The 13900-nt window shown below is 40.1% G+C and overlaps 1 protein-coding gene across 1 annotated transcript in view; it reads right to left on the reverse strand.

The window, feature by feature from the left end:
* Window positions 1-13900, reverse strand: part of Cep128 (centrosomal protein 128) — a 362133-nt gene that overhangs the window by 277984 nt on the left and 70249 nt on the right. The window contains exon 12 of the mRNA XM_051150095.1: window positions 8254-8405. Within this exon, the coding sequence (XP_051006052.1) occupies window positions 8254-8405 (152 nt within the window). The remainder of the gene's footprint in view (window positions 1-8253; window positions 8406-13900) is intronic.

Below are 13900 nucleotides of genomic sequence, written 5' to 3' on the forward strand. Positions count from 1 at the left end.
GTGATTAATGTTAACTGCCAACTTGTCACGACTGAGCATCACAATGGGAAATGCTTCTGGATATGAGGCTATTTCCAAAACGATTTAACTGGGAGAGGAAAGATCTATTGTGCATACAGGTGACGCCATCCCATTGCTGGGACACCTGAAGGAATAAAAAAGGAGAACGTTGCCTCTGGTTCCTGCTGCCCTGTGTTCCCTGTCATAACAGACTGTGTCTCTTGAAACTGTAATCCCAATGAGCCTTCCTCCTTTAATGTGCGTGTTTTCATTGTAACCAACACAAAGCCTTACTATCTCTTCTGCAAAAACCTAGGGCACCATTAGAGGCAGTAACTACCTCATTCTTTAAAATGGATCTGACAAAAGTCTGCCTAAGTCTAAGCTGTCATTAGCGTCCCCTTGAAAAAAGAGGTTGTACATTTGCTACAAAAACCCAGTCTTTACCTAACTGAAATACAGCAGATTAAATGTATTCAATGGATTTGAAGAAGAAAATCATTAACGCTGGCTTTTGTTTAGCAAGCCACTTATCAGCATCTAAAACACGGATTATATAAATATATCTACCTGAGAATATATATATATATATAATTTAACTTAATTTTTTAGAGATAATTTTACTACTTGCAAACTTTACAAGTATAACGGGTTACTGATGCTTGTGTAAGGCTGTGTACAATCTAGTCTCGTTTTATGCCCTCGTAGAAAGCTCCCTGAAACAAACATATAAAAAAAAATTTAATTTGCCACTTAAAATGATATGCTATCAAATTAAAATTACTCTAAAGATAAGGTAACAATAAAGACTGCAGAAGTAATGTATGAGCAGCTAAATTTGCATGTTATAAAGCCTGCATATGCCTCTTGATGGTATCTGTGTAGTGAGGGACTTACATACCACCACGACACCATCTCATTTCTTCTGATTACCCATCTTTGCAAGAAAAGTTATTATGTCCAAAGCTGTACTTTATCTTTTTAATTTCTGTAGACATTAAATCAGCCTATAACTAACATGAAGCTATCAATACTTCACAATATGTGCACCACACTTACTATCCGGTTTCCTCCACATGTCACACAAATGCACAGCAAACAGAACATGCAGACACAGGTCTCATCCTTATACATGCCTATTGTTTCCAAAATGAGGACTTGCCATGATTTCAGGAAAGAAAACTTAAAACTATTTTCATTCCCGAATCATTTCTTTAGTAAATACTTTTAGTGATAAACTTTTAAATATTAATGATACCTTAATGAAAAAATTAAGGCATTCATGTAAAAGAATTTAATCCAGCAACCTGGCTGCTCTAGCAAGGGATGACATCCAAAGACATTTTAGGTCTGTGTGATCCAGTTGGAATGACACACCTTTAATCCCTAGAGCTGGAATGCAGACACACCCTTAGTACACATCTTTAATCCCAAGCAATAAAGGGTAAGTTAGTTTGGAGAAGGAAGTACCCAGAGCATCAGCAAACCTCCTTATGGAGATAGGTTCAATGTGACAAACCAGCCACTGGGCAAAATGTCCTGTTTCTGTCAGAAACAGAATTCTGCCCCAAAATGGACAAGTTTAGATGCAGGCAGAGTCAACAACCAAACTCTGCCAAGACAGGGTAAGCAAGTCCTCAATAGTTCCTGCCTCACAGATATGTCTGTCGTTATATACTGGGCCAGAAGGCTGAAGAAGATGCTCCAACATTATTGAGAGTTTGGGTGACTGTTCAGGCAGCAAACTGTCTCTGTCATCTTCTCATTTTGGAAGCTGCTAACCTGCACTTCCTGTCTACTTAGATAATTAATTTTATTCCTTCTCAAGTCTCTGATGGGATTGAAGATGAGATAGTTTAGTTTTACAATTAAGCTTAGTTGTTTAGGGGTTAAGATGTTTTTAGGACTAGATAGATATTTTAAGTTCATAAAGATGAGATATGATAATAGATATTGATTTACATTCAAAATTTTAGACGCACCAAGATAGGAAAGATGTTTTTTCAAGGTTGCCAAATACAAATTGCCAAAACACTATGAATGTAAAATGTATATAATTCCTAATTGTTCGGTGGTTCTTCTTGCTATAGATAGTTTATTGTATATATGTATAATAATATAAATGTATATTTAAAAACAATTGGGATGTAATCTGAACAAATTATAATAAATTTTTTGAAAAGAAAAAAATGAAAGTGACATCTAATTTAGGGGCAGGCAAAGGGATGAAAGATTTGACAAAATGAGAAGCAGATACGCCCACCTCTCATAAGAACAGACAGGAAGGAGAAGCTACTTAGGAACAGTACAGTAGAGCTGAGGAAGTAGCACAGAGTACAGTAGAGAGAGTTGAGAAGATAAAACAGTAGAGAGCTCAGTTAAGCTGACAGTACAATAGAGTTGAGTTCCGTACAGAACAGTGCAGTGCGGGCATTTTAGTGCAGTGCAGTTGAACTTTAATTGAGTTTGTATAGTTCAGTGCAGTTCAGTTTGTGGACTTCAGAAGCAGAGCAATTCAGTCAGAAGCTGAGAGAAGCCAGATTGAATCAGCCAGCTTGTAGAGGAGTTTTGAGCCAGAACAGCTGAGTTGAACCAGGCAGCAAGAGTTCAGAAAGAATGAGAAAGAGTGAGCTTATACAGCAGTAAGTCTCAGAGACCTAAAATATTAACAGGTATAGAGGCTAGAAGCTGCCAGGCCTAGGCCTAGGGTAATTAGATCAGAGATAGAAACAATCTGGGCTCAGCCCAAGCTGTGCTTTGTACAGCTTGGGTAAGGCTCTCATCCCCTCATATGAGAAGATAAAAACTACTTCTACAACTTCCAGCTCACTTCGCCACTCCAGCCTACAGAAGTCTGCAAGCCACTGAGAGTACAGAAAATAGAAGAGTTGTCTTATTTTCCAACTTCTTAAATGCCTAGGTTTTTATATTGAAGGAAGGCTTTAGGAATTAAATTAAACACACCAGGAACTGTAAGTTCTGCTTGGGTTTGGTGTTTTCATTCATAGAGTATCTCTGCCAAGAGACACCTTTTGTATCTCTTTACAGAGCATTTACAGACTTAACAACTTGCCACAATGTTAGAAATAGACTATGTTCCACCAACCTAAATAAATGTAGCCTTTATGTTTTCTTAATAACCTATCTTGAATATTAAAGACTAGCAATAGTGCCTTACTTTACAACATATACTTGGATTAGAAAAAAAGGTAAAAAGACCTACAGAGTAATCTAATCTGGGCCTACAGGAGCTCACAGAGAATGAACCTACAACCAAAGAGCTTACATGGACAGAACCTCAACTCCCTATACATATATAGGAGACGCGCAGCTTGGTCATCATGTGGGTCCCCTAACAACAGGAGTAGGGGCTGTCTCTGAATCTGCTACCTACCACAGGGTTCTTTTCCCCTAGCTGGGCTGCCTTGTCACACACCCATGGGTGAGGATGTGCTTAGTCCTGCCTTGACTTGAGATACCAGGGTGAACTGGTACCAGTTGGGGGCATGGGATGGGACAGGGAAGAGAGAAAGGAGGGGGCTAAGATTGGGATATGAAGTGATTAAATAAATAAATAAATGGAGAGGAAAAAATATTTTAAACAGGGGATTATACGCAGACAAATGAATGTCTCCAGGCTTCTGTTTCCAAGCACCCTGCTACGAGGAGGGGCACTTCACAACCAAGTCGTCGAATCTACACAGGAAACATAAGACTCACAAGACCTCAGGCTAAGAACCCACCTTCTCTTCCTCTAGTGTTCTAATAGGATTTTTTTTTTTCATTACCATCTTTTTTTTTTCTAAGTATATTCTAGAACTACAGTCCCAATGTTTTCCTTATGAATAATCATGTCAGTTGTCATTCCATTATTACTTTCAACATTTAATCTAAGTTATGTTCAGCAGTTTGGTTTGATTTGGCTTTTTTTTTTTTTTCTTTCAAGTTCTTAGCTGAATTTAAAAGTCAAATTTTTTCATAAAGAGTTGAGTTAATGGGCGACAGAGGCAGAGATTAAATCAGGGGGACCCACTGATCAAGGGTGCTTGGAATTCTTATGAATACAAATTACCCACCAAGGTTAATGAGGTTCAACCTGAGTTTAGAAGAAAGAGAAATGTCCTTAGTATTTCCCATGCATTTATAGATTTAAGTTCGTAGATGGAATCTGAAGCACAGATTAGCTAAAGTCAGGTATGACTTCCTTACCTTTGGGTTTTCTAAGAGAATTTTTTTACTGTCTTCCCAATATATCAATGGCCTAGTCTCAATAACAGAAGCTAATGCAATAGTTAGGCAAAGCAAAGGCTTCCCTAAAGACTGAGAGTTCTTACAGACACCAATGTGCTCTTAAGAAGCGGCTCTGAGCTCTTGCTGCATAAGCATGATACGAGGACCTGAGTTCAGATCCAAGCACCCACGTGAAAAGGCAGAAACAAGATCAGTGCCGCTCGCAGGCCTCTAGCCCAGTTTCAGGTTCAGTGATCCTTTCTCAAGGGAATAAGACAGAGAGTGATAGAACAGGACATTGATGTCCTCTGCTAGCCTAGGCACATGCACCTATATATTCACATGTGCACCACACACACACACAGCACAGCAAGAAAAAAGGAAAGAAACAAAGAGGCTGAGCAACGAATCTTAGCTTTCAAAATTCCTAAAAGAGTTTTTCATAATTACCTTCCCTGACAAATGCTAGCTCAGAACATAATACAGGTTAATACATTGTGTGGTAGCACAGGGGGACACAAGCAGGAAGCCTGATTTTGAACCCACACCCACACAGGAGCTCCCAGTTAGCTACAAGTTTGCATTATAACATCAATGCAAACTGGTTAATAGCCCACAGCAAAATCTGTGCACAGGAAAATGTCAAAACACAAGGCAATGAAATAATGAACATCAGGGAAACAATGCTAAAAGACAAGCACCGTCAGTAAACCACGCTATAGGACAAAAGACAGAAAATGTAGCTGTGAACGGGGTCTCTGGCAACAAGAATTCCAAAAAGGGAGTGGAAAGAGCTAGAAGCCTTGCTGTAGCCATGAACACACAGCTCTTTAGACATCACTGTCCTCGTTTTCTCTTTTACAGGCAGGTTTTTTTGGTCTTAAATTCCAGAACCTACACACTGAAAATTAGAGGCTCGTAATAGTTTCTTAGATATCTCAACTCCCACAGTGTGAGTGGGAGAGCCAGCACTCGTGCACCTTGCTCTCTGCTGAGCTGCACTGCAGATGGGAGCCTGTCACCTGGATCACTTTAACGGCAGGACACAGAACATGCAGATCAGAAGGTGATACTCTGATATTATCTCTTACAAGATAAAAACATCAACGCCAATGCTGTCTTGGTGATGAGGCTGCAGGCTTAATCCTGTAGCTCCTTTAATACCTTATTATGACCTACTTTGAAATTTTAAAGGAATATACCAGATTATTTTAACACAATATAAGGACAGTAATATATAAATATATATTAGTAAAAGACTTACAGTTGGAACGCTTGACTGTTATGTCTTATATACTCCAAAAACAAGAAGTCTTTAGGTAGGAATAGGTTATGATTTCCTCAGAAAAATACAGAATACAGAAATAAAGGAAAATAAAGGATGGAAATTTGGGAACTTTAATAAAAAGAATGTTACTTAACAAGACTTTGTATGAGATTCTATAGAACTATAGGAAAGTCATGGTTAAAAAGAAATGGCATTAATGGTTAAATACATTTTAAGGACCACTATCGCACACGCATTCCTGAGCCTAACCAATAACCTTATTTTATTATGTCTTTTGTTTGTTTCTTTGTTTAATATATTTGATCTTCAAATAGTAACTAAAAGAAGTGCTGGCCCAGAGGAGAAATGCCAGTTGTGCAAGCATCAGAACCTGAGTTCAACTACACATTTGTAACTCACCACTTGGGGGCGGACAGGTGGCTCTCTGAAGATCACTGGCCAGCATAGCTAAGTCAGGGAGGCCCTGTCTCAAAACTACAGTGAAGGGCCAGCAAGGTGGCAGTGGCTTTATAAAGGGACTTGCTACCAAGCCTGACAACTTGAGTTTATCCCTAGGACCACATGGTAGAAACAATTGACTCTTCCAAGTTGTCCTGACCTTCATCTACTTTGTGGTATACGTACATGTAGACACATATACACAATAAATAAGTAAATATATAAGGAAATAATTTTGGTTTTTAAATATGTTCTTTACTGAAATGGAGTTATACCACTTCCCTCCTCCCTTTGCTTCTTCCAGCCCCTCCTAGCAACCTCCCTCAAACCTGTCCCATCCCCCACTCTCAAGTTGGTAGCCTGTTTTTCTTTTATTGTTACACACACACACACACACACACACACACACAACTAAAGGAGATTACTTTTATTTGGTTACAAAGCACATAAGGGAACAATAGCCCTACAGTCCCAGATTATCTAACGCAAGATAAACTAAATGACAGTTGACTGCAAAGGTTGGCTCAGGGGGCAGCAGCTCCGTCCCAGTGATCTATAACCTCCCTTTCTCATAGAATACTAGATCACTGTGAGAACGCAACCACAAGGTATGAAAACCATACAAGGCATAATCAGAAGTATTGTTAAATCCGAAACAACTGAGAGAACTCTTGTAGTCCCAGCACTTGGTTGGCTAGAGCGGAAGTTTGAGGCCAACCTGGGCTATGCAGTGGATCTAAGGCCACTCTGGACTGCAAAGACAAACTTTGTTTCTAAAGGGGCGAAGGAATGGCGAGGAGCAGGGAACTGAAAAGTAGAACTATTTTTTCCTGGAGATGAATACTGCCTCTTTGCAGTATCTTCTCAAAGGCAACTGGGAGGGAAACAGTGTGTCAGGGGCGCCCTGAAAGGTGCCTGGCAATAAGCGACAGACACTGGGTATGTGAGTATAAGCCTCTCTCAACTGTTGTGCCAGCCAAGCACTATGCAACCAGTCCTAACCTATGTGAAAGTCAAGTGAGGCTCCTTAAGAGCATTACTGAGCCACTGTACACCATTTTTAAGCGCCCATGGGCTTCAGGACTTCCCACACACCACCCCATTAATATAACAAAAATCAAAGAGAAGAAACCAGAAGGAGGAGAAAGGGGAAGAAAAGAATTATGACCAATGAGCAGCAGGTTGTTGTTGGTTTTTTGCCTTTGATTTTTGTTTTGTTTGTTTTATCTCTATTTCTGTTAAATCGCCCTATTTTAGCACTTTCATCAGCAGGATCAGGGGCCACACTAACACCCATGATGCGAGTTTGACAAGTCTTATTGTTGCACTGGGGCTACTTTTGGTATTTATTAAATATCTAGAAAGCTTTGGAAGAAGTATGCTGATATTTCTTTATCTTCACTATCTCTGTGATCTAAATCTTGAACCAAATCTAAAGGTATCTTTAGTGACATGCTGATAAGATAAAAGAGAAACTCAGAATGAGGAAACACTCAGTCCTTCCTTTGGGTTATATGAAGCTAGGAGCTGGGAGCAGCAATTTTCTACCTATCATTATAATTATGGAAACTCTTCAAATGTGGCAACTTATTAGATGACAACTTCACTAATAAACAGATGCAGGGGGCGAGCTGATACATATCTATTTCCAAATGTGCCATCTATGTCTGATCTCATTTGCATAATTATAATTAGAATTAAGTTATTTCCTTTCATGAGGTCCTTTTCTTTGATTTTTAATATATTCTGACAATTACCTCATCTGTGCTAGATAAAAGACGCACAGGAAATGGCAGGTGCCTATTTTGCTTCATCCTCAGTTACCACAGATTCTTCAACACCCCACAACTCCAATTGCTGGAGGCATCACAGAGCTACCTCAGGCAAACAGCTACAGATATGGGACTCAGAAGCAGTCCAAAGATACACAGCCAGGTTGTTTTTACTCTGTCATCCACCACCTTCATGCCCAAAATAAATCACTGTTGTCTCAGAGAAGAAAACCCTTTCTACGTGCAGGACCAAGTGTAACTTCAGGGTTACAAAGAGAAGAGGCTTTCAATGTACAATAATGAGGGAAACTAATAAAAGTCCTCATTTCCGAGTTCCAAGAGAAAACCCAAGCTCTAAGGAGGTGCTAAATAGAAGTTAACTAGTTGTTAACTAATTTTGTATTATTACTCACCTCCAAAATTAGCACTCAAAATAATACAATGTTCAATAAAAATGTCTTTAAGCAAGTCTAATAATAAAAATTAAAACTGTCTTTCAAATGTAGATTAAAGGTAAGAAGTCACCTCTACTTGCAGGGTCAAACGTGCATTCTCCTGGTCTCTCCGTTCCATGCACCGCTTCACTTCCTCTAACTCAGAAGCCATGGTGTTGTAGTTGAGCTGTACTCGCAGATCCGCCATCTGCTTCTCCAGACTCTGTTTCTCCCGCTCTACTCCTTAAGAGGCAAAGGTAAAGCCTGGTGGTTACTCCTTGGTCACAGGAAACGCACTTCCCAACAACTACTACTAAACCTGTGTCTTTATGTCCTAGCTAACATAATGAACAGGCCTTGCGGATCTCGCCAGTCCGTCACCTCAAGCCTCACGGTTCTTACACTCTCTCAGCACCACACAGTACCACTCCTCAGCCTTCAGCTAAACCAGATTCAGTACCAAGTCTAATACAGTTTTCAAACTACATAGACAGCCACACCATGCTATTTTATGTCATAGTAATAATATTTTCAGTGTTTTCTAATTTCTATTACAACTTATTTCAGGACACTCCTATACCTTTCATACATTACATTTCTTGCATGTCTACATTACTTGGAAACTTTTAAACAAAAACACTGAATTTAATCAGGCTGTTATATACTGATGCTAAAATACATACACAGTGAAATGCTGTCCTTACATAGAAACAACAGTCTTCTTCTCAGTTTCTGTAAGACTGACTACTCTCCCTAGTCACTAATTCTCCCTAGTTCTGAAGGCTATACCTGAATCTATAACACTGAATAATATACATTTATTATTTAATTCAACCCAAAATACTTGGTCAATGAGACATAGAACAATTCATCCACTGTCAAAGAGCTTGCATTACAAGAATGGAAAAACACACAAAATGCTTTCTTTAAAGAATTAGCAATTAGAATATATGCTACCAGTTTAACACTACCATTTTTTCAGTAATTTTCTTTCTAGAAAAGGAGTAAAGTAAATATGATCAAATAAGATTTGTAAACAATTTACAAAACACATTCCAACTTGAGAAACAGTAAAGGCTTCAAACCTGCACAACGAAAGAGAAGACATACAGGCTCTTCAGTAGCGTAAGAGCAGCTGACAGATGACAATAGAAAGGGCACAGTGAGAATGGGGAACTAAGCTATACTTACACAATAGATACAAATTTCACTAAGAGAGATGGCATTGGAGTGTTAGCCTGGAAAACAGAAACAGTGCAAAGGGCAGGCTACAAAATAGGACTTAATATTCAGTTAGCATCACCGCCAATAACGAGCAAACACAAGGTCAGGAAGAGACAAAGGAGGGAAGGAGCCCAGGTATGGTCTGCAGGGGCTGGAACCTTCACATTTATCCCAAAGATCAAGGGCTAGAAAGATTTCCTCTTACATGTTAGATAACAAGTACTTAAATGAGCCAGGTGGCCACACACATAACAGTATTCCAGTTCTTAATGGGCTAAGGTAGGAGAATGACAAGTTCAAGGCTAGTCTGGCCGACATAGACTTTTTTTCATGAATATGTTACAAATAAATGTATGTAGAATTACATATATAAGTACATATATATAGCCTCAGTTATATGACTATATGATACACTTTTCATGATACATTTAACAATCATGTGGCTAACTACTTCTAAATATTGTATAATTATAGGCACAAATATATATAGTTATACACTTCATAAAATATGTATATATTTGGAATGCATATATACAGAATATTTTGTAACTTTTTTAAACACAAAATACCAATGTGGATAAATATACATATATACATAGACATGTATCTATATAATGTTTTACAAGATTAGAATATTTAAAGCATTAACAGTAAAATAGAAGAAAATTTATGTTCTCCTCACACACCCAGCGGATTGTTCTATGCATCCTGTCTGGAAGGATGCTCACATCATTATGGGACAGTTCATTAGAAGCTTAAGTTTCTCGAAAACTCATGTTGAAGCCTGCTACTACAACAGTGTTTAACATGTAGGACCATTAAGAAGTGACTGGCTCAGCTGGGCACTGTGGCACATGCCAGTAATACTCAGGGAGGCAGAGGCAGGCGGATCTCTGTGAGTTCAAGGCCAGCCTAGTCTACAAAGTGAGTCAAGGACAACCAAGGCTACACAGAGAAACCCTGTCTCAGAAAAAAATCAACAACAATAATAAAAATGACTAGCTCCTAAGAGTTCCACTCTTGTTTACAGTCAGTGTCCTGCCTTGGGAGAGCGTTAGTTACTAATGGGCACGGCTTTGTCATAACTGCTTTTGCTGGTTGCCTCTCCCCACTGTACACTCGCAGGTTGTCTCTCACATTGGGTCTCAGTCATCCTCCCTCCCTCCTTTCTCCCTTTTCTCCGCAGGCCCTACTGGGCATTCCCATTCTCTGCAGTCTGCTCTCAGCATGTAATGTCATGTACTGTGTTTTAATGCAGCAGAGCTGCCACCACATGCAGCCCCAGCATCTGAACTTCCCAGCTGGTGAAGCTGTGAGAGCTACATTTACTTTAATAGCTGAAGTGAAAGTACCTTTCTCCCTAGAACAGTTAGTTCCATGAATAAGAGAGATAATAAACTATGGACCAGGAGACTGTGAATTGTAAAAACCCATTTCTACTGGTGGTATGGCTCAGCTATTATAGTGTAGACCAGTACTTGTGGACTGGCTCAAGCCTAGCACACATTTTTAATCCAAGAGCTTTCTATAAGCAGGATTAAACAAATTTAACCCTAAATCAAGAGGCAGAGCAATCAACCAGATTGACAGGAAGTGAACATGTGAAAAAACAATAGAGAGTAAGAGGAAGTCCAGAGGACAGATAGAGAGACACACGGGAAATAGAAAGGAGGAGCACTGAGTTGAGCAGCATGGAGAAATAGAAAGGGCTTTTTCCTTCTAGGATGTAAGCTGAGCAGGATGAGCTTTTCCCTTCTGGGAGATGTGAGCTGAGTAGGAAGGGACTTTTTCCTTCAGCTGAGTAGGAAGGTCAACTGTGTACTTGCTCTGCCTCTCTGAGCTAGCATCTGGCTCCTAAGTCTTTCTTGGTAAAAATCTAACTATTGGGATTTTGTTTGTTTGTTTGTTTGTTTGTTTGCAAAACAACAATGTACAGCGAGTACCTTTTATATGGTAAGAATCCAACATACTGTAGTGAGAAGTTTTGGCAAAGATAACAAAATGAACAACTCTTGACTTAGAAGGGTGCGGTGAGCAGCAATATAAAAGAGAGATTGTAGTGGAGCCAGAGCAGAGAAAAGCAAGTTAAAATGGAGGACGGGTGAGCTGACACATGTCAAAGCTGGGGTGACGGAATAAGAAAAAAGAGGTGATGGATTTGAGAGCTAGCAGAAGCCATGTAATGACACGTGACTGTAATCCCAATAGCCAGAGAAGACAGCAAATGACCCCAACTGCAAGGCTAGCCAAACCTAGAAAGGATGACCTTCTCCCACAATAAGAAAGAAAAACAGAGAGATGAGGACAGAGACATGACAGACAGGAGGCAGGGACTGATTAATGAGTAGGGAAAAGAAATAATTCAGGTGTTACTTTGTGTTTTATGCTGAAGTATTTGGAATGGGGAATGAAACCATCTATCAAGAAGGAGAAAAGGCCTGTTTTGGCTTTTTATTTAGAAAAAAGTTAATTTCAACAAGAACTTATTTATACAATACAGTGTCGTGTACAAATGAAGAAAATTTTAATGTTTGCTGTCAATGTCTGCACAAAGCCAACTCGGCAATGTAAACGGGGACAGATACTTCCTTCCAGGGTTGACAACACAGTTTCCAAAAATATTTGTTACATGAACACATGAAGATGGGTAATAGCAATATGCTATGTGTCAAATACCAGCAAGAGCTTTCCAGCTTTTCAGCCACTGATAAAATATTATTGAGAATTCCAGAAAAAAGAAGGAAGGAAGGAAGGAAGGAAAGAAGGAAGGAAGGAAAAGGAAGGAAGGGAAAAAGCAAAAGGCCAGGAAATAGCAAACTTCTCTTGCTCTAGTGGTTCCCTGACACTGTTTTGCTTTTCAATCATCATTTAGAGCTAGAGGATTCTAGAGTAAATTAAAACCACCTCTAGATACGGCACAGTCAGCACCTTGTCACAAGACACACTTCACATTCACAGAGCTATGGAGAGTGCTGTCATGTGCGTACATAGTAGCGGAGGAAACAATTCCAAAGGCATTAGAAAACCGTGCTTTGCAGAGAGGATGGGTCCAGTTGTAAACCTGATGACAGCACATCCTATGGATGCACACATTGAAAGAACAATCAAGCAACTCCACCTGCTGGGCTGAAGTCACGAGACTGGGTAGGAACAGACTAGGGTGGTTCTTAGCAGGTGACATCAGAAGCCTAGGATTAAGTAGCTCCTCTGGACAAATACTAAGTAAGAGAAGCCATTAAGAGAATACTAGGCAAAATCAACCTCTGAAGACTGAGCATGAGCAGAGGTACAGCTACGGCAGAAGAACAAGGAAGATTTGGAGGCCTAAATATCAGTGGAAGAGGTTTAAGAACTAGAAATGGAGCTGGGCATGGTGACGCCCACCTGTAATCCCAGAGCTCAGTGAGGCAGAGGCGGGCAGATCTCTATGAGGCCAGCTTGGTCTACAAAGTGAGTCTAGGACAGCAAGACTACACACACACACACACACACACACACACACAAGCGCTGTCTTAGGGTGGCGGGGAGGGGACGGAGTCAGACAGATGAGGTAAGTAATGAAGATGCCTCTGGATTTGACTACGAGCAGGACAGAACCTGCATATCTGTAACTTAAAAGACAAAGCCACACACATAAGGAAGAGAAGAGAGAAACTGAAAACTTCATCACAACTGTTGGCTTTCATAGACAACGCCCATGAGACAAGCAGGCCTGACAAGGGAAATGGGTTCAGAAGCCAAGCAGAAGAGATATTCAAATTAGATTTAAAAACATGGCCATCTTGTTTGGAAAGCTTATAGATGACTAAGAAATGTGAAAAGAGGCACACGGGAGGAGCATGGATGTTCTCGGACCAGAGCAGCAGTGGCAGCAGCTAAGGTTTGTAGCTGAAAACCCTCCAGCAGAGGCGATTGGTGTGGTGACTGGCGAGAATTGCTGTGGGAGAGGGGCCCCTTGTAAGATTTGGGCCCCAAGACCCTAGCTGAACTCAGTGCATGGTTTGGGCCCAGAGTCCCCAGCTGAACTCAGTGCCTGGTTTGGGACCAGAGTCCCTAAATGCAAACTAGTACAGCCACTTTGGAAATCTATCTGGACCTATCTCAGAAAACTGGGAATAAGGCTTCCTCAAGGCCCAGCTATTCCACTCCTTGGAATATACCCAGAAGATTCTCCAGCACACAACAAGAACATTTGCTCAACTGTTCATAGCAGCCTTATTCATAATAGCCAGATCATAGAAACAGCCTAAGTGTCCCTCAGTAAAAGAATGGATAAAGAAACTGTGGTACGTTTAAACTATGGAATACTACTCAGCTATTAAAAACAAGGAATTCCCGAAATTTGTGGACAAATGGATGGAACTAGAAAGGATCATAATGAGTGAGTTCACCCAGAAGCAGAAAGAGTCAAATAGTATATACTCACTTATATCTGGACACTAGCCCAAGAGGCATGTCCCATGAAAGTCTTCACTTACCAGGAAAGTGGGACAGAGGGGAGAACATCCTATTGG

This window comes from Acomys russatus, chromosome 1 (assembly GCF_903995435.1).
Source record: "Acomys russatus chromosome 1, mAcoRus1.1, whole genome shotgun sequence".
Lineage (NCBI taxonomy): Eukaryota > Metazoa > Chordata > Mammalia > Rodentia > Muridae > Acomys > Acomys russatus.